Source organism: Budorcas taxicolor, chromosome 5 (genome assembly GCF_023091745.1).
Source record: "Budorcas taxicolor isolate Tak-1 chromosome 5, Takin1.1, whole genome shotgun sequence".
Lineage (NCBI taxonomy): Eukaryota > Metazoa > Chordata > Mammalia > Artiodactyla > Bovidae > Budorcas > Budorcas taxicolor.
Window position 1 is genome coordinate 36506014 of NC_068914.1, and position 27002 is coordinate 36533015.

General features: G+C 46.6%; 1 protein-coding gene across 1 annotated transcript in view; it reads right to left on the bottom strand.

Annotated features, from left to right (window-relative positions):
• GPR137B (G protein-coupled receptor 137B) overlaps positions 1-27002 on the bottom strand; it is a 55463-nt gene that overhangs the window by 12091 nt on the left and 16370 nt on the right. Inside the window, exons 2-5 of the mRNA XM_052640689.1 lie at positions 15503-15552; positions 10244-10466; positions 6920-7069; positions 3593-3721 (exon numbers count right to left, since the gene is read on the bottom strand). Of these exons, the coding sequence (XP_052496649.1) occupies positions 3593-3721; positions 6920-7069; positions 10244-10466; positions 15503-15552 (552 nt within the window). The remainder of the gene's footprint in view (positions 1-3592; positions 3722-6919; positions 7070-10243; positions 10467-15502; positions 15553-27002) is intronic.

Sequence of the window (27002 nt, forward strand, 5' to 3'; positions counted from 1 at the left end):
AAGAACTCATACAACTCAATAGCAAAAACCACTGCACACCTGTCAGAATAGCTACTATCAAAAAGAAAAGTGTTAGCGAGGATGTAGAGAAAAGGGAATCACTGTGTATTGTTGGTGAGAACATAAATTAATGCAATAGAGGTTCCTCAAAAAATTAAAAACAGAACTACCACATAATACAGCAGTTCCTCTTTTGCATACTTATCTGAAGAAAATGAAAATATTAATTCAAAAGGATATACACATCCCCATGTTCACTGAAGCATTATTTACAATAGCCAAGATATGGAGACAACACAAATGTCCACCAATGCATGAATGGATAAGGAAAATGATATGCGCACACACAAAATATTCGGTCATAGAAAGAATGAAACCTCCTGATAAACCACGATGGGAAAGAATGTGACAAAGAATACATATATGGATAACTGAGTCACTTTGCTGTACAGCAGAAATTAATACAACATTGTAAATCAACTATACTACATTTTTTTTAAAAGGATGAAATCTCACTATTTGCAAAAATATGGTTGAACCTTGAGAGCACTATGTTAAGTTAAATAAGTCAACTAGAAAAAGGTAAAAAGAGATAAATAGCATATCATCTCACTTATATAGGGAATCTAAAAGCAAACAAACCCCAAGCTCACAGATGTAGAGAACAGATTGGTGGCTGCCTGAGATAGGAAGGAGGTGGGCGAAATGGGGGAAAGGAGTCAAAAGATACAAACTTCCAGTTATAAAAATGAATGCGTCATGAGGATTCACATACAGCATGGTGACGATAGTTAATATTGTACTGCATATTTGAAAGTAGCTGAAAGAGTAGATCTTCGAAGTTCCTATCACATTCACAAAAATTTGTAAACTATGTGTGGCCTATTGTGGTGATCATCTTGCAATATATATAAATACCAAATAATTACACTGTATACCTAAAACTAATTTATATCAATTATACCTCAACAAACAAATAAACTAATAGTGTATCAATGTAAAGTATCCTGAGGCCAAAAAGTTTGGGAACCACTGCTCTAGATAATACCCTAAACAGTAGATATATTCAAACACAAGAGCCAAGTAACTCCATATACACATAGGATGTGTTAAGGCTGCATGTTTCCCTGGATAATGCGACCTGAGAGGACAGACGGACTATCCATTTTATTCTGTCTTCATTTAACTCATTATTTACCAGGGAATTTTGTAGAAACTAAGGCCTGTGGCTGGCAATTTTTATTTTGGCCAGCCAAAAATTAATTCTGCTTTTTCACTAGCACTTTGTGGGTTGTTATATTCAGTAATTACACCTCTCACACCTGTAAAGTCTCCTCCAGCACCGTGAGCTTCATCTTCACTTTCTGTATCAAAACCAATCACTTAGGCCTTCTGTCTTCTTTTGGGCCAATATTCACAACGTCTGAATCAGAACTGTATTTTGCAGAACTATCATCTTTTGAGACACTAGTATACAGGTCACTCAGATAATTAGAGATAGGATTTGCATAAAATTCACCAAAAAATTCTTCATTCAAAATTTCGAGATGCATCATTTTGAAAATTTTACAGTAATACATTTGCATTTATAATATACATAGGGTTGGAACAAAAATCTAATGAAGCAAAACATGAATGATAATGACAATCATAAGCTATAGAAGGAACCCTTGATTAATTTTAAGCTCTAACAACTTGGCACAGTGATGGCAACCTATCACTCTCTAAAAACATGCTGTCTCTGGCCAATAATATTTGGGTAACAAAAGACATATTAATGCATCTCTGGTCAATAATGTGTTGATAAAACAGTACTTTGAATGACAGTCTTTCACTCCTTAGGGCTCAGATGTCCAGTCTCTCCTTCGGACTGCCTTGGATTTGGGGAGTATAGTTGCGAAGCCTCTGACATACTAAGAAGTGGTGAGAAGGCTGTGGAAAGCCAAGGAGAAGCATAGAGAGCAGAGGGATTTTTGTTAAGAGGCTTCTCCCAGAAAACTTCAACTTCTTCAGAAAAGGAAGAAAAATAAGGCACTGGACTCTAGCCTAGAATCCATTGCCCACTCTCCACATGTTTCTCTGCTACCAATGCGGAAGAATCTGAGTCTGACTTTACAGAAGCCTCCAGGTGTTTCCAATGCCAGGAATAGTCAGCGGGGGCATCAAATTGCTGTTCTGAAGCTGAAAATGGCAAAAGGAGATTTTGCCAGATCTGGAAAATGGTGCCCACTGCCACTCTATCTTCAGGGGCTCATGGGTCAGGCTGCAGTTCTCCACCAAGCACCCCCTTCCAGTCTTACTTTTATTTTTTATTTTTTCCTATTCCTGGCTCGCCAGTGACTATCCAGAGATGAATAAGAAATAGACAAGATAAAACACAAGTTGGTCATGAACACCAGTGCTTTCCTTGCCACCCACACTGTGCTTATGTTGACCAAAAACCATCACTCTACTTTTCTGTGGGTTTCTCTGGTGGCTCAGACGGTAGAGAATCTTCCTGCAATGCATGAGACCCGGGTTCGATCCCTGGGTCGGGAAGATCCCCTGGAGAAGGGAATGACAACCCACTCCAGTATTCTTGCCTGGAGAACCGGATGGACAGAGGGCTACAGTCCATGGGGTTGCAAAGAGTCAGACATGACCGAGCAAGTCTCACACACACACGTACGTTTCTGTGGGCTTCACAGATCAGTGATTCTCCCACTAGTTCCTCTGGGTGGAATAATCCATGGAGCAAAGCTTCCATGAGTTCCCTCACACTACCAGGTTTTGCATTTTCTGCCCCACTCCCATAAGGACATTTATATGAAGCTGGTTGACCAGAAATGCGACTGAGTTGGGGGAGTGATTTAAGCATTCTTCACAATAAAGTTGTCTTCCCTACCACCCCCTCCCCTAATCACCATCCAGCACGACACAGGGGTGAAGAGCTGAGTTACCATTCTCTCTTTTCCTTGGCTAAAATAAAAGCTTCTATATTTGGTTCATAGCAAGTCAAGTCAAGGCTCAAATACTAGTGAGGCAGCTGTTTCATTATGAAAAAAGTTAATCACTATCTCCAGGATTCAAGATGCAATGTTTTGGGGTTTATTTGGTTTTTTCTTGGTAAAATTAAACTGAAAAACAAATTTTCCTCAAAAGATAATGAATGGAAAAGAAAGTCTCAATTAAACAAAGGAACTTTTCATATTAGAATAAGATGGAAGAATCTATCAAAAATCTAAGAAAAAATTCCAACTGTAGGCTTTGTGATTAGAATTAGGAGATGTTTTCTGCAAAAGAATCCACCTACAGTGCAGGAGATTCCAGTTCAATCCCTGGGTCAGGAAGATCTGCTGGTGAAGGGATAGGTTACCCACTCCAGTATTCTTGAGCTTCCCTTGCAGCTCAGCTGGTAATCCTCCTGCAATGCAGGAGACCTGTGCTTGATCCCTGGGTTGGGAAGATCTTGTGGAGAAGGAAAAGGCTACCCACTCCAGTATTCTGGCCTGGAGAATTCCATGGACTGTATAGTCCATAGGATCGGGAAGAGTCGGACACAACAGAGTGACTTTCACATTCATTTTCTGCAAATACAAAGTGGTTTACTTACCAGGTCCTTCGTAGAATTTCTGACTCGGAAGAAGTAGACTACTAAGGTGGTGGGTAAGAGTTCCCACACAAAGAGGACCACTCCAAACACTATGTATCCGGCATCTCCCAGCTGATTCTTCAAATCCGCCTGTTGAGAAGAGAGGGAGAAAATGGAGAGTCACCAGCCTCAGGGCAGAGTAAGTTTGATTCAGTTCTAATATGGCAGAGACTAAATCTAATTCAGTGTAATTTCTTCCCCCTAAAACATGCATGTTAAAATGAGATACTATTAATACTACTGTGCCAGGCCTTGGTGGTGGGGCGGGGGTGGGGGGGAGTTATTTAAACCATATAGGATGGATAATTTTAAAAACATTTTATTGACATGGTTTTTGACTGTGCTGGGTCTTCATTAACGCACAGGCTTTCCTCTAGGCACGGAGAGTGGGGGCACTCTCCCGCTGTGGTGCTCGGGTTTCTCACTGTGGCAGTTTCTCTTGTAGAGCGCAGGCTCTGGGGCTTGCAGGCTCAGTAGTTGTGGCACACCCACTTAGTTGCCCCTTGGCACGGCGGGTCTTCTGGGACCAGGGATTGAATCCATGTCCCCGGCATCAGCAGGCAGATTCTTAACCACTGGACCACCAGGGAAGTCCCAGGATAGACAATTATCTTCTTCAAAATATTCAAAGACAGTAACTGCCGGTCTCTGATGCTTCATTCCTTCACCCTCCAGGAATGAATCTTCTTACATCCAAATAAAGTCTCTAAGCTGACTTTTCTTCGACAACTGAATAATGATAATGTTCTGCTGCCTTCTCCCAATTCTTCTTTAAAATCACTTTTTGGCTGCACTATGTGTCATGCGGGATCCTAGTTCCCCAGCCAGGAATCAAACCCGTGCCCCCTGCATTAGAAGCACGGAGTTCTAACTACTAGACCACCAGGGGAGTCCCTCTCCTAATTCTTTTTTTTAAATATTTATTTATTTATTTGGCTGCACCAGTTCTTAGTTGCAGCATGTGAGATCTATCTAGTTCCCTCACCAGGATGCTGGCCTCCTGGAAGCAGATGGGGTGCAGCAGCGCTCTCCTTTCTGTAGGCCAGAGGGAGGGTGGGTAAGGCTATTTCTGGGCAAGTCTATCAGAAAGGCCGGCATTTCAAAGGAAGACAGAAACGTCATCAAACTATAAAGGGCCAGTCCCCTAAATGGAATCCTCTCACCTTCTCTACCACATTGTGTTTAAAGTATATGGATGCATGCTAAGTCGCTTCAGTCTTGTCCGACTCTTCGTGGCCTCATGGACTTGTACCCTACCAGGCTCCTCTGTCCGTGGGATTTTCCAGGCAAGAATACTGGAGTGGGTTTGCCATGCCCTTCTCCAGGGGATCTTCCTGACCCAGAGATGGAACCCAGGTGTCCGGCATTGGCAGGCGGGTTCTTTACCACTAGTGCTGCCTGGGAAGCCTTAAAGTACAGTATCCAAAACCAGTCTCGCTCCTCTTCAGAAAGATGACTCAAACTCTGCACTGAAACTCCACCCACATGTCTCAAAAGTGCGCTGTGTGTGCTTCTACCATTCTGCACAAATAACCTGCAACTTGGGGCCATCTGCTTGCTCCTAGATTATTTTGGCTGCAACACATAGATCTAGGTATCTATAAACAAACAGCCACCCAAAACAACAGAATTGTGTTGTGGGTGATAAAAATTTGCGATATTTTAAATTCATTGTATTTATAAGCTCATACTTGAAAGAAGCATTGAAATAAGTATTTTGTTAAAACCAAATCCTTATTGTTTAATGGGGGGAGAGTCTCAGTTTGGGAAGATGAAGACATTCTGGAGATGGATGGTGGTGATGGCTGCATGACACTGTGAATGTACTTTAATGCCACTGAACTGTGCACTTAGAAATGATTAAAGTAGTCAACTGTACCTACATGTTACCATGATAAAAATCCTCTGGGTATTATGAATAAGTCTCTAATTTATCACCGTTGAATGTTTAGATTTTTATGTATTTGATTTCTGACAACAGGGAAATTCTTCACCAGTGCCCTGCCCACCTTCCTCCCACCCTACATTTGTGCTGTTGGTTTGATTGGTGGTGATTATGACTGTTGTGGTTTGAATCCAACCCTTGCACGAGCTTCTTACGGATTTCATCTTGCCCTCAGTTTTTGTTGTTGTTTTTTGGTAGAATCTGTCTATTTGAGCTGCACCGTGTGGGATTTTAGTTCCCTGATCAGGGATGGAACCCGAGTCCCCTGCCCTGGGAGGGTGAAGGCTTAACCACTGACCCACCAGGGAAGTCCCTGCCATCAGTTTTAACTTAGCACGGTTGTTTTCTTCTTTCCTCCAGAGTGTTAATTCAAGGTTTGAGCACTGTTTGGATTTTAGAGGTGGATTTGTCTATAGTTGGACATTCAGTGTTTAGCCAGGAAAATCTCAGGAGCATTTGCAACTCCACCCAGTAAACTCCTACTATAGACGCTTCTATTTCTTTGCTGTGTGGCTCTTTTCTTCAGCGGACATAAACTTCTGCATGGAAGGATGGGTCTGTTCACTTTTGTGTGTCTGGCACTTTGTCCAGGGCGGGAGACAAAGAAATGATACTTTTCAAATTAGGGAATGCTGATTCATTCTCATTCTTTTTTTCCTTCTCTTTGTTTGGCCATACCATGCAGCATGTGGAATCTTAATTCCCCAACCAGGGACTGAATGCACGTCCCCTGCAGTGGAAGCGCAGAGTCTTAACCACCGGACAGCCCGGGAATTCCCCTCTCAGTCGTTTACATTTTGAGCTTTTGTGAACATGGATGCCATATTATATTTCATTACCTTTGTTCATTTGTTTACAAATTTCTAGAATACATTATAAAAAAGAAAGAGTTTCCTACTGAGATGTAAAATGGGCTCTTTCTAACCCCCTAATATCCTTGGTCACTTTTGTCTACATTTCTTTCGCTTACTGCTCCATTAAAAAAAACACTTCATCATCTTACGTGTTTTCTAACCTGAATACCATTCATTTTTATCTTTGCAAATTTCACCCTTTAATAAAATCATATTACATTTATATAAAAACACTTAAAAATTTTAAGTACCGCTTGACAAAAGCCCCAGAAAGTAGCAAGGAGAAGTGTGTCTGTTTTCTAATTTTCTCAGAAGACGTGTGAGCTGGAACAAGGCAAGTACTGTGATTCCATCTGACAGGTGAGGATGTAGACACCACCCAGTTAAGTGACCCCCAAGGTCACCCAGCTCTTCAGCAGCAAAAGCAAGGAGCTGACAGCTCTCTGCCACACAGCCTGCTGCCAAAGCAAGGATCCAGCGCCCACTGACCTGGTCTGACACATTGTACCAGTCGTAATCAAAGGAATGGACATTCTTGCTCTGAGAGAACGACAAGATGAACAGGTTGTAGCAGGCCCGAGAGGTGTAGAGCAGGATGACGGTCACGCCGATGGCGGTCACCTGACACACGGAGGAGCCCTGGAAAAGTAGGAACCGTGAGCGGGGTCCCCGATCCGGGCCCAAGACCACAGTCCCCTCCCCAGCATGGCCTCTGTTCAGAACTGCTAAACCCTCCCAGCTTCTCTTCCACTCTCAGACTCTCAACCCCACTGCAAGCCTCCCCTCACTCCACACCCACCCTAAAACTTCCAATTCTCTTCAGAGAGATGCTTCAAAACCTGAAAACATGAACTATTTGCCTAAGACCTCGGCTTGGAAGAACAAGACAGTCAGATGACTTACTTGGTTAAATCTCTAAGTGCCGCTGCTCAGCTCCAAGGACGCTCTGAGCTTATGAGCCCAGGGCCTGCCCCCTGGCTTGGAAACAACAAAACCAGCTCAGAGGGATGCCAGCCTGGGGACAGTGGAGCTGTGGACAGTGGCTCTGGGTGGGGAGCATGTCTTCAAGACCCACCTGTTCTAGGCTGGGAAGGTGGGGGTCCCAATGTGATTCAGAGCTTGGGACTGTGTGAAAATTGGTCATCTGTGTCCCCACTAATGAAGCTGTCAATGTCCAAAGTTAGCTAAATGACCTCTAACTGAAAACAGCTGTCATAGTGGTCATTTAGTCTCTAAGTCGTGTCCCACTCTTTTGCAACCCCGTGGACTGTAGTCCACCAGGCTCCTTTGTCCGTGGGATTTCTCAGGCACAAATACTGGAGTGGGTTGCTGTTTCCTTCTCCAGAGGATCTTCCTGACCCAGGGATCAAACCTGTGTCTCCCACACCGGCATGTGGATTCTTTACCACTGAGCCACCAGGAGAGCCCTGGTGTTAAAAACAGTTAACCAAAAAACTGAAATTCATTTTTGAAGTCACTAACTAAATCTAAGCTCTTATTTTATTTTGCCAATGGTAGTCTATCAGATTGCTTGCACAGAGGTGATCTAAATCTGACAATCTGACAGTCTAAATCCCTCCTATGAAAACCACTATTCTGTTTTGTTTTGGCCGCACTACAAGGCATGTGGCATCTTAGCTCCCTGACCAGGAACTGAACTCGAGCCGTTTGCACTGGAAGCATGGAGTCTTAACCACTGGACCACCAGGGACGTCCCCATAATTCTGTTTTCAAAAAGCCTTGAATAGACCTTATACAGGAGACAGTGTAAATAATAAAGCTAAGGCAAAGTCAAGTATAAAATTTGTCCACATTTATCAATGAAAAAAGGACCCAGCCACACTAACTTTTCGGATTTTGCAAGAGCTCAGGCAATCACAGGATACCTTGAGGTAGAAGGCTTTGTAATTTTGAAGTTGGAGGCACAGATTTTAATCTACTGATAGCTGCTAAAGACCAGGTATCTTAAGAAGCAGAGTGCTCAGGTCCTTCAGACCAGCAACGTTACAACCACATGGGTTCCCTGGCAAGGGTTAGGGCGCCACAGACTTTCAGAAGCAGAGGAGCTATGAAATCACTCAACTACCTTACATGTGAGAAAACCAAGGCTCAGTGGGCAACGTGCTGGTGGGCCAGGGTCCTGTGGCCAGTGGGAGCCCAGAGCACTTACTATGACCTCCGCACATCACCAGGCTCCTTAATGAGGGGGAACTGGGGACCAGGCTGGTGAGGGGCACTTCAGAACCACCGCACCAAGGAGCACATCTGCCCCTCTCTGTAACTCTGGGGGAAGGGAAGGAGAAAACAGGGACTCCAGGGCTGGGGGTGCAGCAGTGAAACCAGAGAATGTGCAGGGGCTGCCCTCTCGGGGTGTGGCCAGGCCACTCTAGGGGACTGTTCTATCGTCTCTGCACATGCCCTGCCCGACCACTGCCTGCTTCTCCTACACCCATTCACATGACTGACCTTCCTGTGGACTTGCCCCCAGGCCCAGCTGGTGACTCTTCTTATCAAAGTGGTGGTGAGTGTCATGACCCTCTGCTGGTTTCCCGGGTAACTAACAAGCCCATGCGTGCTCAGTCACTTCAGTCCTGTCTGACTCTTCGTGACCCCATGGACTGTAGCCCACCAGGCTCCTCTGTCCATAGGATACTCCAGACAAGAATACCAGAGTGGGTTGCCATGTCCTCCTCCAGGGGATCTTCCCAATCCAGGGATCAAACCAGCATCCCAAGCATCTCCTGTATTGCAGACAGATTCTTTACCACTGAGCCACTGATCACACCTGACATCAGTTCCCTCTGCAACTGGTCGTCTTCCTTCCTGACCCCCGACACCGGAGGCCGCTACCATGTCCTGCTGCCACCCACTGCACATGTGGAATGTTGCTCCATGACTGTGCTTCAGACGTGTAAGATCCCCGACCCATTAAGCCATCGCTGACTCCAGGATCTTTCTTCAGTACTGAAACTGGGCATGCCCTGGCCTTGTAGGCCTACGGGGTACAGCCCAACACACGGTCTGACTCCATCTCTGAACTGTCACCTTGAGAGGCCTGCTGTCCCGAACCCCAGGAGCAGCTCCCCCTGTTAAGGGGGACCCTCATAGGGGCACAGTCAAGGCAGGGGCGCGCCTGGATCTGAGTGTCTCTGCACTACGACCCGGTGGTAAAGAGGACAGACCCCAGAGCCCGGAGCCAGGCTGCTGCGGCCACACCATGGCTCTGCATCTCCCGGCTTGTGTAACTCGGGCTGAGCCTCTGATGTCTGGTGCCTCCATTTCCCTAGGTAGGTGACACCTACTCACCCTGAATTTTGAAGGTTACAGTCCTACCTACATGCAGAGTGCTTATAAAACGGCTAGGAACAAAGGGAATACGAGCTGTGTGTTTCTAACATTAGAGCCACAGTCAATGCCACAGGTCCTCTAAACTCTCACTTAAACCTCTGTTTCCAGAAACCAGAGATTTACCTCTCTGCACACCCCAGTAAACCTCGAGCCACCCGGAGTCAATTCTTCTCACAAAGTTCAATGAACTACACGGCTCTGTGTCTTGGCAACACCACCACAGCTAATCATTTGCAAGAGGTCAGGTGGGAGAGGCATTGGTTGATTTCTGTTTTCTGTTGCAAACCAGGGAATTCTTTTTGGTGGAGGTGAGCCTCACTGCACAGTATATGGGATCTTAGTTCCCCAACACGGGATAAAAACCTGTGCCCCCTGCATTAGGAGTGTGCCCAATCATAACCACTGGACTACCGGGGAAATCCCAGAAAGCTTAATGGCAGGATCTCAACCACGTGTCCGCCTTACCTTAGACTCCAAGTAAATGTTGGCCAAGGACATCTTGGAGATTTTGTAGAGGCAGATGGACAGGGAGACAGCGCAGAGCACAAAGAGCGTGTCGTTGACGGCCACGCGCACGGACACGATCACTTTCCTCTCCCAGGTGCCCGTCTTGACCAGCACCGCACAGGTTAGGTTCACCAACAGGAAAACGAGGCTGATGAAGAGCGAGGCCAGGTAGAGGGGCAACCTGGGAAGGAAGAGAGAGGCTGAAGGCAGCCTTCCCCACAAGCTTCCTGTACATTCTGGATCAATCCCCAAGGAAACTGTGGCTTTTTGAGGGTTGTTTGTTTGTTTGTTTGTTTTTTGGTTAAATGCTAGAAGCAGAACATGCCAAAGTTAACACTTAAGAGCTCGGAGTTTGGGGTCGGTAGATGCAAACTATTATATTTAGAATGGACAAACAAGGTCCCACTGCACAGCACAGGGGACTCTACTGAATATCATATGATAAATCATAATGGAAAAGAATATAAAAAAAGAATGTATACATGTGTATAACTGAGCCACTCGGCTGTAGCCTGGAGACCGGCGCACACTGTAAACCAACATTTATACTGCGATGAAAAAGGGTTCGGCCTTTGGAGGGTCCCCAGATTTAAATCAACTACGAACAGTGCCCTCGGGGAGGTCCTTTACCTGAGCCCTGCTTCCCCGTTCCCCGGAGGCTACGAGGATCAGAGGGGCTGTGTGGACATGGGCTGATGCACGCGCTGCTCACAAGGATGGTAGAGCAGAGCCAGGCTCTGAGGCAGGGCTGGGATTCAGGAAGAGCACCAGCCATTCTGCACACTGAGAGCCTGGGCAAGGTGGCCCTGGGTGAGCCCTAGTGTCACCAGAAAACAGCCTAAATAACACCGACCTTGCAGGCTCTTCCTGAGGATTAGGTAAGATAATGTTTTAAAAGGGTTTTACCCCTCAAAAGCCATCAAGTCTGGGCAGCACCCCCTTTGCATGGGAACACTCACTAGTAGTACAGCTATCCCCAAGCTTTTGGGCAACAGGGACCAATTTTGTGGAAGACAATTTTTCCATGGACTGGGGTCGGGGATGGTTTCGGATGATTCAAGTGCATTTTATTTATTGTGCACTTTATTTCTATTATTATTACATCAGTTCCACCTCAGATCATCAGGCATTATTAGATCCTGGAGGCTGGGAACCCCTGCACTAGCCTCGGGGCAATGGTGGTGGCCATTTTTAACTTGCAGTTTCTCAGAGCTGCATGCTGCCTACGTGACCTGTGCAGGGTCTAGAGAGACACTTCTTACATTTTCCAACATGGAGATCAGTTCAAGTTTCTCTCTAGGACTGTCCATATCGTGTTTACTTCAGCTAAGTATCACTCAAGCAGCAAATATTGGTTTGGCTCAAGAATAGACCATTCAGGTACTGATGAACCTATTTGCAGGGCAGGAATACAGACGCAGACATAAAGAACAGATCTGTGGACACAGCAGGGGATGGGAGAGGGTGGGAGGAATTGAGAGAATAGCATTAAAATGTATATATTAACATATGTAAAACAGATAGCTAGTGGGAAGTTGCTACATAGCACAGAGAGCTCAACCCAGTTCTCTGTGATAACCTAGAGGTGCGGGATGGGATGGGGAGATGGGAGGGAGGTTCAAGAGGGAAGGGACATATGTATACTTATGGCTGATTCACATGTTGTATGGCAGAAACCAACACAACACTGTAAAGCAATCATCATTTAAAAATTAAAAAAAAATTTTTTTAAGTCATATCCTACACTATTTTTTTAAACTTAACAAAAAAGACCATTTAAGTTGAATATGTCTGCATCTGCCCAAAGGGCTGCTGAGGCAAGGGGAGAGAATGGACATAGGGCATTAGCACAACATGTAACTCATGGTAAATTAGCCACAAAACCTTAAATTATGAAGGTTTTCATGAGCTCTCTACACGTTCCCAAAGTGATGGAGGGAATCAGGGGCTTAGAGGGAGACAAAGGCAGGACCAACTGGGAGTCACCAGAAATCTGCAATCTGCTTCCTCGAAAGCCCTATTTCTTATTGTTCTATTATTATCTGCTGTGCTTTTGTGAAGAACACAGTTTGGAAACATCTGGAACCTCTGGAATCAGCCCTGCTGTTCTTGACCCCTTGCTGGTGTGTATGCACACATTCTATCCATGTGACGACAATGAAGCTCCGGAAAAAAGCATAATATGGACGTTCAGCTTTTCCAAAGGACTCCTCCTGGGTGTTGTTTCAAATACTATGCTCTGTCGTGTCCGACTCTTTGTGACCCCGTGGACGGTAGCTTGCCAGGCTCCTCTGACCATGGGATTCATCAGGCAAGAATACTGGAATGGGTTGCTATGCCCTCCTGCAGGGGATCTTCTGGACCCAGGAATTGAACCTGTGTCTCCTATGAGGCACCTCCTGCACTGGCAGGTGGGTTCTTTACCACTAGCGCCACCTGGGAAGCCCAAAAGTCTTTATTGAATTTGTTACAATATTGCTTCTGCATTATGTTTGGTTTTTTGATTACAAGGCTTGTGGGATCTCAGCTCCCTGACCAGGGATCGAACCCGCACCACCTGAATCAGAAGGTCAAGTCTTAACCACTAAGGTGGATATAAATTCTTACTCCTCTTTCTTCACTGTGAAAATTCTATGGGACAGTGAGAGGGCACAGGAAGCAAAAGACAAGCAGGCCCCGCTTACCACCGCTTACCCCGCTTACGGTGCGGCCCCCACCCTGCTGGAGCACGGCCCCAGCCACCCACTCAGCTTCTGCTCCCCCTCCTGGCCTCAACTGCTCTGCTTGCATCTGCTGGCTGTGGCCCAGAGAGCAAGGGTCACAGATGCGGCACCAGGCAAGTCCTCGGCTACTCAGGGCTGCTGTGCCCCCACGTTTATAACGCAGAGCTGACCCCTCCTCTCCAGCCTCCAAGAGCTGTCGTGAGAACTCAAGGGACCCTGTGCTTCTCCTCCGATGTCACCCAGGGAAGAATGAGGCCTCATCCTCACCCTCAAGAGCAACTTCTAGAAAAAGGTGTCCCTTCCTGCCTTATCACCTCCTCTGCAGGTAGCCCCCGCTGGCCCCGCCTCCTCCCACTGTTTTCTCCCTGACCTCGAAGGTGTGACCCCCGCTCCATCCTTCCCCCATCTGAGCCTGTCTCTGGAGGCCCTTGGTCCCTCTTCCATCCTCTTCGTCTACCAGAGTGATGGTGTCCGTGTCTCTCTGCCCTGCATCCTCTTCTTCGGGAAATACATTCCTTCCTCCAGCCTCTGTCACAGCTCTTGTTCAACCAAGTTCCACAGCCCTTGTCTCAAACCACTGCCTCTGCCCAAATCAACTCACACTCCAAACAGCCTCTTTTGAGGCCCACACCCAAGCTCAATTCTTAATGTTCCCCCTCCTACCCCTCCCCAAGTTTTCCTAATACAAGCATAACTCGGTATCTGCAAGGGACACCTTTTAGGCCCCCACAGCCAACACTGAACCCAAAGATACTCAAGTCCCTGACAGAGAGCGCTGTAGTGCATGTCATCTAAGGCATATCGGGCCTCCCACCCTCTGTATCCACAGGTGTGGAATCCTTGGATTCCACAACGGAGCGCTGACTGTAAAGCATTGTTACTTTAAACTGACCTTCTTAGAATCAACAGTCTGGCAGAAACGTGAACTGAACTTCTCAAAAAGCAGTGAAGGGACAGACAAAGAGGACAGATTTGTGGTTGCTAAGAGGAAGGGAAGGATTGGGAGTCTGGGATTAGCAGACCCAACCTAGTATATACAGGATGGATAAACACCAAGGTCCTACCGCACAGCACGGGGAATTCTACTCAATATCTCGTGATAAAGCATAGAAAAGGACATGAAAAAGAAGTCATTCTGCTGTACAGCAGAAATTAACACAACATTATCAATCAACTATACTTCGATAATTTTTTCTTTAAGTAGTGAAGGGAGACAGCAAGATCAGATGAAAAAAACATAGCACACAAGTCTCATCACTTGTATCCTGGCCTGAGTACACTGTCACCTAACTTCCTGAACTTCAGCTTCCTGGGATGCAAAGGAGGATTAGAATATACACTTTCAGAACTTTAAATAAACAGTCTTTGTGAATTTAAGATGGTACCTGTTTAAATGGTGGCTCAGGCAGTAAAGAATCTGCCTGTAATGCAGGAGACCTGGGTTCGATCCCTGGGTTGGGAAGATCCCCTAGAGAAGGGAATGGCAAACCACTCCAGTATTCTTGCCTGGAGAATTCCATGGACAGAGGAGCCTGGTGGGCTACAGTCTATGGAGCTGCAGAGTCAGACACGACTGAGTGACTAACGCTTTCCCTTTCAACGTGTTTAAATAAAATACAATAGGAATATAGTTTTACGTATTTGTAAAGTAATAAAATAATTAAAATTTCACTTGGACTCCAGAAGGTAAGAGGCCAAAGTCTCCTTCCCAGAAATGTGTGTCTGGACAGTCGAGCTCTCCTGGGCAGGGAACTGACACACCTTGACTCATGCGGCGACTGTCTCATGGCTTCTTGACACCTTGTCTCCCTTCCCATTCTGGCCGAGGCTGACCATTCAAGCCACAGGGGAAGTCAACAGGTCTCTTTGAAAACCTGGGGCAAGTAACAGATCCTGCCCACAGGAAAAATATGCAAGTCCACCTCCTGCAATAAATTCAGCCTATGATTTCAGGCCTCCTCTGGTCCAGATTATGAGCCTCTCTTACTCAGCCCTGCCCAGATCTCAGCTGCACCTGCACCTGGGGTGGGGGGGGGAGGGGGCCGCCTGGCCACAGAGACATCTTCAGGGAGCCCCTCTTCCTTCTGCTGAGGCCCAGTCCATCCCAAGTGCCTCCAAAAGGATTAAATGCCATGTGCACGGCTTACTTCCCTTTCTGCTCTCTGGTAGGAAACACACCAGACTCTCATTTCTTTTTTCATTTTTGGCAGTTCCACGTGGCATGTTGGATCTTAGTCCCCCAACAGGGATTGAACCCGAGTCCCTTGCATTGGAAGCACCAAGCCTTAATCACTGGACCACCGGGGAAGTCCCTACTAGACTTTTGTTTCTAATCAAGGCCAATATGCTGCAAGGCCTGGTAAGTGGTGACCCAGTGAGCAGTGAACTTGACCCCTGACAAGCAGGCAGGTCACAGAGGAGTGATGTGTGAAAACCCTGGCTAGAAAAACGGTTACCTGCAGCCACAAAGAGAATTGCCTTAGGGGGTACTTACCGGTATTTGAGTAATTCTGGAGAATATTTTGACTTGGCTTTAAAAATCACCTGAAATGACAAAACAAAAACAAAAGCAAAAAAATACAGCAAGTTGGGGCCACAATATACTTGTACTGACGAACTAATGTCATTGCTTGGAACTTCTCTTTCCCTTCATGCCCAGGTCACTGTCTCTGTCTCTAAAACTGAAATGTCTACTTTGTAATAAAGTTCGTGAACCTAAACATTTTCTAGGTCGTGCCTAAATTTTTTAAAAAATTGTAATTAATTTATTTTTATTGAAGGACAATTGCTCTACAATACTGTGTTGGTCTCTGCCAAACATCACCAACAGTCACCCATGGGTGTACTTATGTCCCCTCAACTTGAAACTACCCCCCGCTGCCCTCCCCATCCCACCCCTCTAGGTTGTTACAGAGACCAGGTTTGAGTTTCCTGAGTCATACAGCACTTTGTCGCTCACATTGTGATGCATGTGGGATCCTAGTTCCCCTACCAGGGGAATCTGTGCCCTCTGCAGTGGAAGCATGGAGTCTTAACCACTGGATCACCAGACAAGTCCTCAGTCAGTCCAGTCGCTCAGTCGTGTCCAACTCTGTGACCCCATGGACTGTGGCACACCAGGCTTCCCTGTCCATCACCAACTCCTGGAGCTTGCTCAAACTCATGTCCATCGAGTCAGTGATGCTATCCAGCCATCTCATCCTCTGTCATCCCCTTCTCCTCCTGCCTTCAATCTTTCCCAGCACCAGGGTCTTTTCCAATGAGTCAGCTCTTCGCATCAGGTGGCCCAAGTATTGGAGTTTCAGCTTCAGCATCAGTCCCTCCAAAGAATATTCAGGGCTGATTTCCTTTAGGATTGACTGGTTTGATCTCCTTGCTGTCCAAGGGACTCTCAAGAGTCTTTTCCAACACCGCAGTTCAAAAGCATCAATTCTTTGGCACTCAGCTTTCTTTATAGTCCAACTCTCACATCCATACATGACTACTGGAAAAACCACAGCTTTGACTAGACAGACCTTTGTCAGCAAGTAATGTGTCTGCTTTTTAATATGCTTCCAAGCAGCAAGCATCTTTTAATTTCGTGACTGTCATCACCATCTGCAGTAATTTTGGAGCCCAAGAAAATAAAGTCTGTCACTGTTTCCATTGTTTCCCCATCTATTTGCCATGAAGTGATGGGACCGAATGCCAAGGTCTTAGTTTTCTTAATCTTGCACTGTTAAGAAAGTTCCAGGCCCCACAACAGATTTCCCAACCTGGGGATCTGGCAAAGGGAGTAAGATCCCCCAGGGAAGTCCTTAAGCTGTGCCTAAATTTTCATTTAATTTAAATTTTAAAAACAAAAGTATTTAAAAATGGTTAAACGGCTTAAAAAAAAAAAGTATTATTGGTCTACCACTACCTAGTACCATCTCTTATTTTAAGATTTGCATTTGAGCTTATACTTCCCCCAGAGATAAACAACTCACTCTCACACTTTATCAGGATTTTCATTGGTACCAAAAGAATGTGGTTTGAATATATGTGTCCATCAACTCAGGCCTTAAACTTGGCAGCCCACTGGACTATAGGAGTGTCAAACTCAATCGTTATCTATGGATGAAACATTGCTTGTGGGAATTTCTCCAGATTTTCACAGCCTGCACAATTGTTAACGTGCTCCACCCAGGGGGCAGAAGCTGGCCTGGGAGAGCCTGTGCCAGGCGAGGAAGTGAAGGGAAGACAGAACGCAGGTGTCAGCCCAGGCTCCAGCCCCACCAGACACATGGCTCTTCCCACAGTGTGTGTGAGGGAGCCTGAGGGGGTCACCAGTCGGGGTCCGGCTGGGGGTGAGGAGGGGCAGCAGGACACCTGCTCATACATTTGCTCTCCTGACCCCTGGTGTTTGGGGGGATGAGGGCAGAACAGAGAGAAGGAAAGGAGGGGCATGGGAAAGTGAGGGTATTTGTTCAGAGATGCTCGTGCTGTGGACCGAGGGTACCAGATGGCCTGCCTCCAGGCACCCCCTCTCCAAAGAGCTCCTAACACAGGCCCTGGTCCCCACCTTGCCTCATGCTGGCCCTGAGGGCTGCCGTGACCCTCTGGGAACTCACTGGCCCCGCCCTCCTGGCCCCGCCCCACCTCACTAATCTGCTGGCACTATGTGCCCTCCCGTATCCTCAGTCGTGGGGCCCCTGGTACTTCCGTAGAGATTTGCTCAGTGCCTCCACTTCCAAGCACCTGTCTAAAGGGGAGAAATCATGCCTGAGTGGTAAGAAGCGAAGGACAAGGGGAGTGAGGGCATGGTCCTGGCAATAGGGGAGGAGGGGACAGGCAACTCTAGGGTGCAGTGGTGGGGTCGGGGGGGTGGTCACAGGGCTTTGATACTGTCATCCTGTCTGAGGAGCAAGCAGTGAGAATCAGTTTGCTAGAGGGGTATGTGAACGTAATCTAGGGGAAGCCTTCAGTGGATCCAAATGCCTGGTGGTGTGTCTGGGGGTGCAGCCAGATGTCACAAGGGGCAGCAAGCCTCCAGGTGACTCTAGGGGCCAATTCCCATAACCCATGTGCAATAGAAGCAGCCAATCCCCTTGGAATCTTTTTAGAGACACTCTTCTGAGGACCATCAGTAGTAATTCTCCAACTTACATGTGTATAGGAGCTGCCCAGGAAAATTGCTAAAGATGCACATCCCAGGGCCCCACCTTCAGAGATGCCAAGCCAGTGGGCCTGGACTGGGGCCCAGTGCCTACCTCGAGTAATTCAGATTTGCCTAGCCCAAGGACTGTGTGTGTGCGTTCATTCGCTCAGTCGTGTCCTACTCTTTGCGACCCCATGGACTATAGCCTACCAGGCTCCTCTGACCATGGAATTTTCAAGGTAAGAATACTGGAGTGGGTTGCCACTTCCTTCTCCAGAGGATCTTCCCGACCCAGGGATGGAAACTGAGTCTCCTGCCGCATTGGCAGGTAGATTCTTTACCACAGTGCCGCCTGGAAAGCCCAGCCCAAGGACTACCTCTTAGGAAATATTAAAGAGATTAAATTGCCTGACCTAATATTCTTTTCTCTGGAAGAAGCACAAGCTGGAATCAAGATTGCCGGGAGAAATATCAATCACCTCAGATATGCAGATGACACCACCCTTATGGCAGAAAGTGAAGAGGAACTCAAAAGCCTCTTGATGAAAGTGAAAGAGGAGAGTGAAAAAGTTGGCTTAAAGCTCAACATTCAGAAAATGAAGATCATGGCATCTGGTCCCATCACTTCATAGCAAATAGATGGGGAAACAGTGGAAACAGTGTCAGACTTTATTTTGGGGGGCTCCAAAATCACTGCAGATGGTGACTGCAGCCATGAAATTAAAAGACACTTGCTTCTTGGAAGGAAAGTTATGACCAACCTAGACAGCATATTCAAAAGCAGAGATATTACTTTGCCAACAAAGGTCCGTCTAGTCAAGGCTATGGTTTTTCCAGCAGTCATGTATGGATGTGAGAGTTGGACTGTGAAGAAAGTTGAGTGCCGAAGAATTGATGCTTTTGAACTGTGGTACTGGAGAAGACTCTTGAGAGTCCCTTGGACTGCAAGGAGATCCAACCAGTCCATTCTAAAGGAGATCAGTCCTAGGTGTTCTTTGGAAGGAATGATGCTGAAGCTGAAACTCCAGTACTTTGGTCACCTCATGCAAAGAGTTGCCTCATTGGAAAAGACTCTGATGCTGGGAGGGATTGGGGGCAGGAGGAGAAGGGGACGACGGAGGATGAGATGGCTGGATGGCATCACCGACTCGGCGAACGTGAGTTTGAGTGAACTCCGGGAGTTGGTGATGGACAGGGAGGCCTGGCGTGCTGCGATTCATGGGGTCGCAAAGAATCGGACATGACTGAGTGACTGAACTGAACTGAACTGAATATTCTTTTCTTACTTTTAAAGGTAGCCAAATATCAAAAAGGTTTTTTGTGTTTTTTAATTGGTGAACCACCTATGGTTTATTGCTTAGAATGCCCTCTCCCCATCTGGCCAGCAGAAATCCTATGCATCTTTATTTTTTTTTGCTGCACGATATGTGGGATCTTAGCTCCGCAACCAAAGATAGAACCGAGCCCCCTGCAGTGGAAGCACAGAGTCTTAACCACTGGCCCACCAGGGAAGTCCTTCACCCAATATTCTTAAACAGCTTTGCGATCATTCATTTCAAACACTGAAATAGGTGATCACAGTGATTAGGTGACAGCAAGAGTGCAGGTAGGGGTGCCAAGCACAGAGATCAGGAGACGCTCCGAGTCCACGGGCAGGACCCCCTCCCCAAGTCTCAAACTTACACTAACGCGCCGCCAATCGAGAACTCTCATCGGCAGAATCCACATCTGGGGGAGAAGGGACTGCAGATATTCCCATAGACTTTCCAATAAGCAAATCCACACCTCACTTTTTGAAACACACTTCAGATTGTCACAGGAGAGCATTCCAGACTTACAGAAGAATCATTCTGTTTCTGACATGAGTTTTGTCTCTGTCCTAGATTGTTTTTGGAAGGAGGTAGGAAGTAGGAGTTCACATCGTAAATAAAGTGCCCGGTGATAACACAAAGAGATGACGTGAGTACACCGCCCCTACGTCAAACAGGCCCCTAGCTCAGCTTTCTCTGACAAGCTCCCATGGGACTTTAGGCAACTCACATCACCTCTGGTATTTCTCTTCAGTCCATAAAGAGAAATGTTATAAAAACAACCTCTCTTAGGAATAAGGCATAGATTAGTGACTCCAAAGTTCTGTTACAAAATAAAATCCTGACCCATGGAACATATAACAATGTTCTCAGAAAAACGCTACTAGTACTTGTACGTAGTACATAGTACTTGAGGAATTTGCTTTTAAATAATCAAGAGAATTCTTCACAGATATCAGAGTGAGGAGATGAAACTATAGCATTTTTAAACCTCTTTCAAAATTGAAGTATATCTAATTTACAAATTTCCTGTTAGTTTCAGGTGTACAGCAAAGTGATTCAGTTACACACACACACATGTCACTGTCTAGGTTTGTCATAGCTTTTCTTCCAAGGAGCAAGCATCTTTTAATTTCATGGCCGCAGTCACCATACACACACACACACACACACACACACATGGAGTCTTTTCCAGATTCTTTTCCGTTACAGGTATCACAAGATTGTGAACACAGTTCCCTGTGCTATACAGTAGGTCTTTACTGTTTACCTATTTTATACATAGCAGTTGTATCTGTTAATCCCTGTTAACGCCTAATTTATCCCCATCTCTTCAGTAACCATAAATTTGCTTTCTATGCCTATGAGTCTATTCTGTCTTATAAATAAGTGAAATTTTGTCCTTTTTTTTTTTAGATTCCACATATAAGTGATGTCATATGATATTGATTGAAAGTACAGTATTTTTTTAAAGTGTTTGAACTTATCAAGGAAATACACAAATAATATTTTAACACTTTGTGGGGCCTTACTCGGTGGCAGGTAACTCAGCTGACTCTCATACCAGGGCCATCGCTGGGCTCCTGAGAACCACCCACAGGTCTATGCTATGGACTCAGCTCTGTGCAAAGTGCTGTCATGGATCAAAGAAAAATTTGAACCCTTCTGCCTTCAACAGGGTTATGGTCCTACTGGCAAGGCAAGACCTGGACAGGGCAAAGGACAAGAGAAGATGTAACCCAGAAAGGCTGTGGACTCAGGTGGTCGGAGCACAGGAGGCTGATCTGCAGGTCAGAGGCTCAGCCTTGTGGTGGGCACATCGCTTCATACTGCTCATCTCACAGAGACGGCTCTTGGCACAAGGGCACATGTGTGGATCAGAGTCAACTCACGGCCCATCAGGTGCCCAGCTCACCGCCACCACTTGGCCAGAACTGGGTCTTGGGGGCAAAAGCAGCTAAGTCCTCCCAACTGAAAGCATAGCCCACCTGCACACCATCCTCCTCTATAAACAAAACAAAAGCCATTTGTCTACTTCCCACAGCTGGATGGGGCATGAACTAAAAGAGAATCAGGCATGGGAAGACAGCCTGACCCGAGAGGCTCCTTCCTGGAACACAGTAAAGGTCAGGGTTCCCAGCCATGACCATCAGATATCTGGGCCAGGACTCGAACTTTATAAACCATTACATGCTTTGCCCCTACAATTTTCCTTTTAAGAAATGACTCTGAGGCTGGGCGTCTCACGGTGCACTCACAGAACTGGGAAATCACAAGAGTGACTAAGAAAACAGGTCATATTAGGAAACAAATTTAGAACCTGCTAGGCTACCCTGCTTTTCCCTGCAGGAATTCCCAGAGCCTTTAAAAGGCTTTGCTCTACACTGTCAATCTTCAAGGGAAATGCACCGTATGCAGCAGTTTTCCAAAGCTATCTGGCCACTGAAGGTGTTCCTGGTGAGTGTTCCAGGAAACAGAGTTTGGGAAACACTGCCTTTAAGGCACTAAACATGGATGGAATGTTCACTGCAGCCTTCATCATCATCATCACTATCGGCACAACAAACAGGAAACAATGATAACTTTAAATCACACTCAGCTTTCAACCCCATGGACACAGGCACCAATCAACCAAGGCACCGAGCACAAGGGGTCCCCCAGGTCAAGCATTCTACCCCAATGGGGACCCAGAGCCCCACCTCGTAAAAAGACGGGGGAACCCCACAATACTCATACCTTCTTAAAATCCACATCCCTGACCGAAGGAGAAAAGTCATTATTACCAGGTAAGGGCACAATCTGATACACAATATTAATAAACTGTTTGACACTCTTGAATTTAAAAGTAAGGGTGACAGATAATGACCTCAAAATAAAAGCCTCCACCATGATTTGTAACAGCTCTGTCCAGTCTGTAATTTGTGGCAATTACTGTTGACTCCTGAACAACAAAGGAATTAGGAGCACCCACCGTCCACACTGGTGGCTCAGAGGTTAAAGCGTCTGCCTGGAATGAGGGAGACCCAGGTTCAATCCCTGGGTTGGGAAGATCCCCTGGAGAAGGAAATGGCAACCCACTCCAGTACTCTGGCCTGGAGAATCCCATGGAGGCAGGAGCCTGGTAGGCTACAGTCCATAGGGTCGCAAAGAGTCAGACACGACTGAGCGACTTCACTTCACTTCACTGTCCACACAGGTGAAAATCTGAGTAGAATTCATCATGGGTCCTCAGTGCAAAGACAGCTTCTATGTATCTATGGATTCTATGGTGTAGTTCTATAGTATCTACTGCAGAAAAAAACCGACATCAAAGTGGACCCGTGCTGTTTAAGAAGCAAATGTTTATATCTTGGGACTTGCCTGGCGGTCCTGTGATTAAGACCATGCATTTCCATTGCAGGGGGCATGGGTTTGATCCCTGGTCAGGGAACTAAGATCTCTCATGCTGTGTAGCACAGCTAAAAAATTAATTATTAAAAACTTTAATTAAAAAATGTTTATGTCTTGAATTCAACTGGGCCTTTTCCAGCTGTACTTAAAAATTTTAAAACTGCCCTATCCTTCAAGTTAACCCTTAAACCTAAGTTCCTTAAAGCTGTATTTAAATTCCTGGCATTTCAAACTCACATAGTATATATTTAACTTTTGCCCTCACTAAATAAAGTACATAAATGTCTGGACCAAGTTTTTTAAAAAAAAAATCCAAACTCTCCTACTCATCCCTCCCCGCTTCCTGTCTATGCTCCAGGGAACTTCATTAAAGATTGATTAGTACCCAGAAGTAGAGCTAACCCTCCTGGGCTGACTCCAGCTCTCTTATCAGGCTGTCCATCTCCTAGAGTCTGTGCTGGCTCCTGCTGACCTCAGCAGGAACTGGCTAGGAAGGGGACGGGGTTCCTGAGGGAGGGGGCAGACAAGGATGAACTATTCCTCCATATTTTACAGCTACTGCTACTGACAAGGTAAGCTCAGGCTGCTCCCTGTAAAACCAGACCCACCAAATTGGAGGGGGATGACAGGGACCATCAGAAGGGCTGGGGGACAAGTGAGACCAGATAAAAATTCCAATTCTCCCCACACTCAGATTGGTGGTATCTGTGGTAGATCAACTGACACTGAGCACCAAATCTGAGATTAACAATTAAGAAAAGATGGAAAGACTGGTCCCTGACCTCGGCAAACTCACAACCAGAGATAGACATGGTGTGAGGAGCTATGAGGAGATGTGAGAAGATGTGAGGAAGCATGAGGTGATGTGAGGAAACCTGATGAAATGTGAGGAGGTGAGAGGAGACATGAGAAGTTGTAAAGAGATTTAAGGAGGTGAGAGGAGACCTTAAGAGGTATAAGGATGTGTGAGGACATGGGAAGAGGTAGCAGGAGATGTGTGGAGGTGTAAGATGTGAGGTGATGCGAGGTGCTGTGAGGAGACATGAAGAGGTGTAAGGAGACATAAGGAGGTGTGAGAAGACGTGAAGAGGTGTGAGGAGACGTGAAGAGGTGTGAGGAGACGTGAAGAGGTGTGAGGAGACGTGAAGAGGTATATGGAGATATATGGAGGTGTGGGGTGTGAGGTGGTGTGAGGTGGTGTGAGGAGACATGAGGAGGTGTGAGGAGATGTGTGGAAATGTGGGGTGTGAGATGATGTGAGGTAGTGTGAGGAGACATGAAGAGGTATGAGGAGGTGTGAGAAAGTATGAGGAGATGTGAGGTGGTATAAGGAGACATGAAAAAGTATGAGATGTGTGGAGGTGTGAGGTGGTGTGAGGAGACATGAGGAGGTGTGAGGAGACGTGAAGAGGTATATGGAGATATATGGAGGTGTTGGGTATGAGATGATGTAAGGTGGTGTGAGGAGACATGAGGAGGTGTGAGGAGACATGAGGAGGTGTGAGGAGATGTGTGGAGGTGTGGGGTGTGAGATGATGTAAGGTGGTGTGAGAGACATGAAGAGGTATAAGGAGACATGAAAAAGTATGAGATGTGTGGAGGTGTGAGGTGGTGTGAGATGTGTGGTGGTGTGAGGAGATGTGTGGAGGTGTGAGGAGATGTGAGGAGGTGTGAAATATGAGGAAATGAGATTATGGGGAGATGAGGCTGTCTGAGGGGAACCTGGACTCCCTGGGAAGGGTCAGGGCAGCAGCAGGCTAGGCTGGGATGCAAGTCCAGGAGAGGAAGGAGGAGGCAACCTGAAGTCAGTTAAGGCAGGTGCATGTCCCTGGTAAGAGATCACAGAAGGTTTCAGTAGAATCAACACAATCACAAATCGGAGCTGTGCTTCAAGGTCGGGGGTGGGGGTACGAGGGGACCAGAGTCAAAGGGCCGGCTAGCGGTTCAGAGAGAAGTTTGTGAAAACAGAGGTGGGTGTTTATATGGAAATTGAAGACAAAATGTAGTCTAGAGGATGCCTGGGTCTGGGGGCTTGGGGAGATATGGGGTGACTGCTAAGGGTTCCAGGATTTCTTCTGAGGGTGACAAAAAATGTTCCGAACTTTTATGAAACAAAACAGACTCAAAGACATAGAGGAGAGACTTGTGGTTGCCAAGGGGGAGGGGGTGGGAGGGATGGACTGGGAGTTTGGGGTTAGCAGGTACAGACTATTACATTTAGAATGGATAAACGAGGTTCTACTGTATAGACAGGGAACTACATTTGACATCCTGGAATAAACCATAATGGAAATGAATGCAAAAGAGTGTATGTATGTTTGTGTGTGTGTGTATATATGTATATGAGTGTGTGGGTATGTACAACTGAATCACTTTGTTGTACAGCAGAAATCAACACAACTTTGTAAATCAACAATACTTCAACTTTTTAAAAATGTTCTGAAACCGATGGTGGTGATGGCTATACAAGTCTGTGAACACTGAACTTTAAATGGGGAACTGTATAGAGTCTGAATTTGTCTCAATCAACATAAAGTAGCAGAAAGGCAGGAAAGGAGCAGGTTGGGGAGGGGCGGGGAACAGCACATGGGTGGGCAAATGGGGAGAAGGAAACCCAGGTGTAGGACCATCAGGGTGTTGGATGCAGCCCAGAAGAGGGACAGGATAACTGCAGAGAGCTGGGCTTGGCTCTGGCGGATGAGAATGCGCCTGGAGGAGGAAGTGGGGATCGCTGGACGGAAGGAGGCAAGAGGAAGTGGGAGTGGGGAGTCTATTCTAGAGCACCATCTACTCTTTAAAAATGTCTTTGTGAAATGAAAGGGAGATTATTCAAGGGAACTAGCACCAGGTTTAAGATCAGCAGCATGGGCCCCGCGATTACAGAGCAGAGGGAGGGAGGGATGCAGAAGACAGAGAGGAGCTGAGCAGCAGTTTCCATGGAAACTCCCATCCAGTGGTGGGAATAATGCATCTTCCTCTCACAGAGGCCTGTTGGTCTCAGCATCATTTCCATGGCCTTTAAAAGTCCTACCTAGAACAGATGCCCACTACAGGAAAGTCAAGTGACATTCTGAAGATTTAATTCAGGTTTGGGGAAGCAGAACTATCACCCCCAAGTTGGCCTGAAGGAGGCTGGGGGAGGAGAGAGCCCACCTCTGTTCCCAGCTCGCCCCTCCCCACTTTCCTCACTCCCCCACCAGCCCCTCATCCAGATGCAGGCTCTGTGCCCTCTTGGCAACCTCAGGCCCTTCCCATCACCTCTCAGATGACGCAGGAGGGCCCAGAGAGCCGCAGTCTATGACGTACTCTCTTGACAGAGGCACAAAGGTTCCAGAAGCGGCCGCTGCCCTGGGCCTCCCTCCCCTCATAAATTACAGCCCCTGTCTGCCTCACTGATTCTATTCCCAGCCTTTGAAGTCCTGCCTTCCTGCCTTTTCCTCCTACCAACCTCAGCTGGCCTTTGCTGCCTCACAGTCATTTCTCCTCCGGTCATACTGGCTGTTTCTGGCAGAAAGGTCTGTGGCTCTTTCCTGTGGGGATGACAGCGTCCCTTGTGCATTAAGCGAAACTAAACAAAAGTAACCTCTTCTGTCCCCAGAGGCAGCGGCCGTGACAGCTCAATGAAGCACTGTGCCTCCAGACCTGTACTTGATTCACAATTTCTCTAGGTAGCCATTTTGCTTTACAAATTCCAGCCCCCGCCCCCCTCCCCAAGGCATGACCCATGTCAACAGTTTCCATTTTGGTGCCACCACCTCCTGAAGGGCTGTCCCCTCAGAAGCAAACAGGCAGGTGGACGCTTTGCAACCTTCCCACCCTGAACAGGCTCCAGAGCCCAGGCCCAGGCTGGACACTCGGTCCTGCATCTGTGATCCTGCCGGGGGGCTAAGGCCCCTGGAGACTCGCAGAGTAACTGAGAGGGTCTGCAACCCTGCGGGCACCAAACACAGACCCATGTCTAAACCAATCTCTGCCACCCCCATACTATTTTTAAGTGTATGTATGAAAATTCATTTGAAAATGTTACACATTTATGGTAGGTTTAAACTTTACCATAAACCGTGTCACCTACACAAAGAAATAACCTAACCAAAACTCTTGACCCCACCATGAGGTTCAGTTCCTTTGACACTGCTCTGCTTGTTCCAGGGCATTTTCTCTTTTTTTTTTTAAAG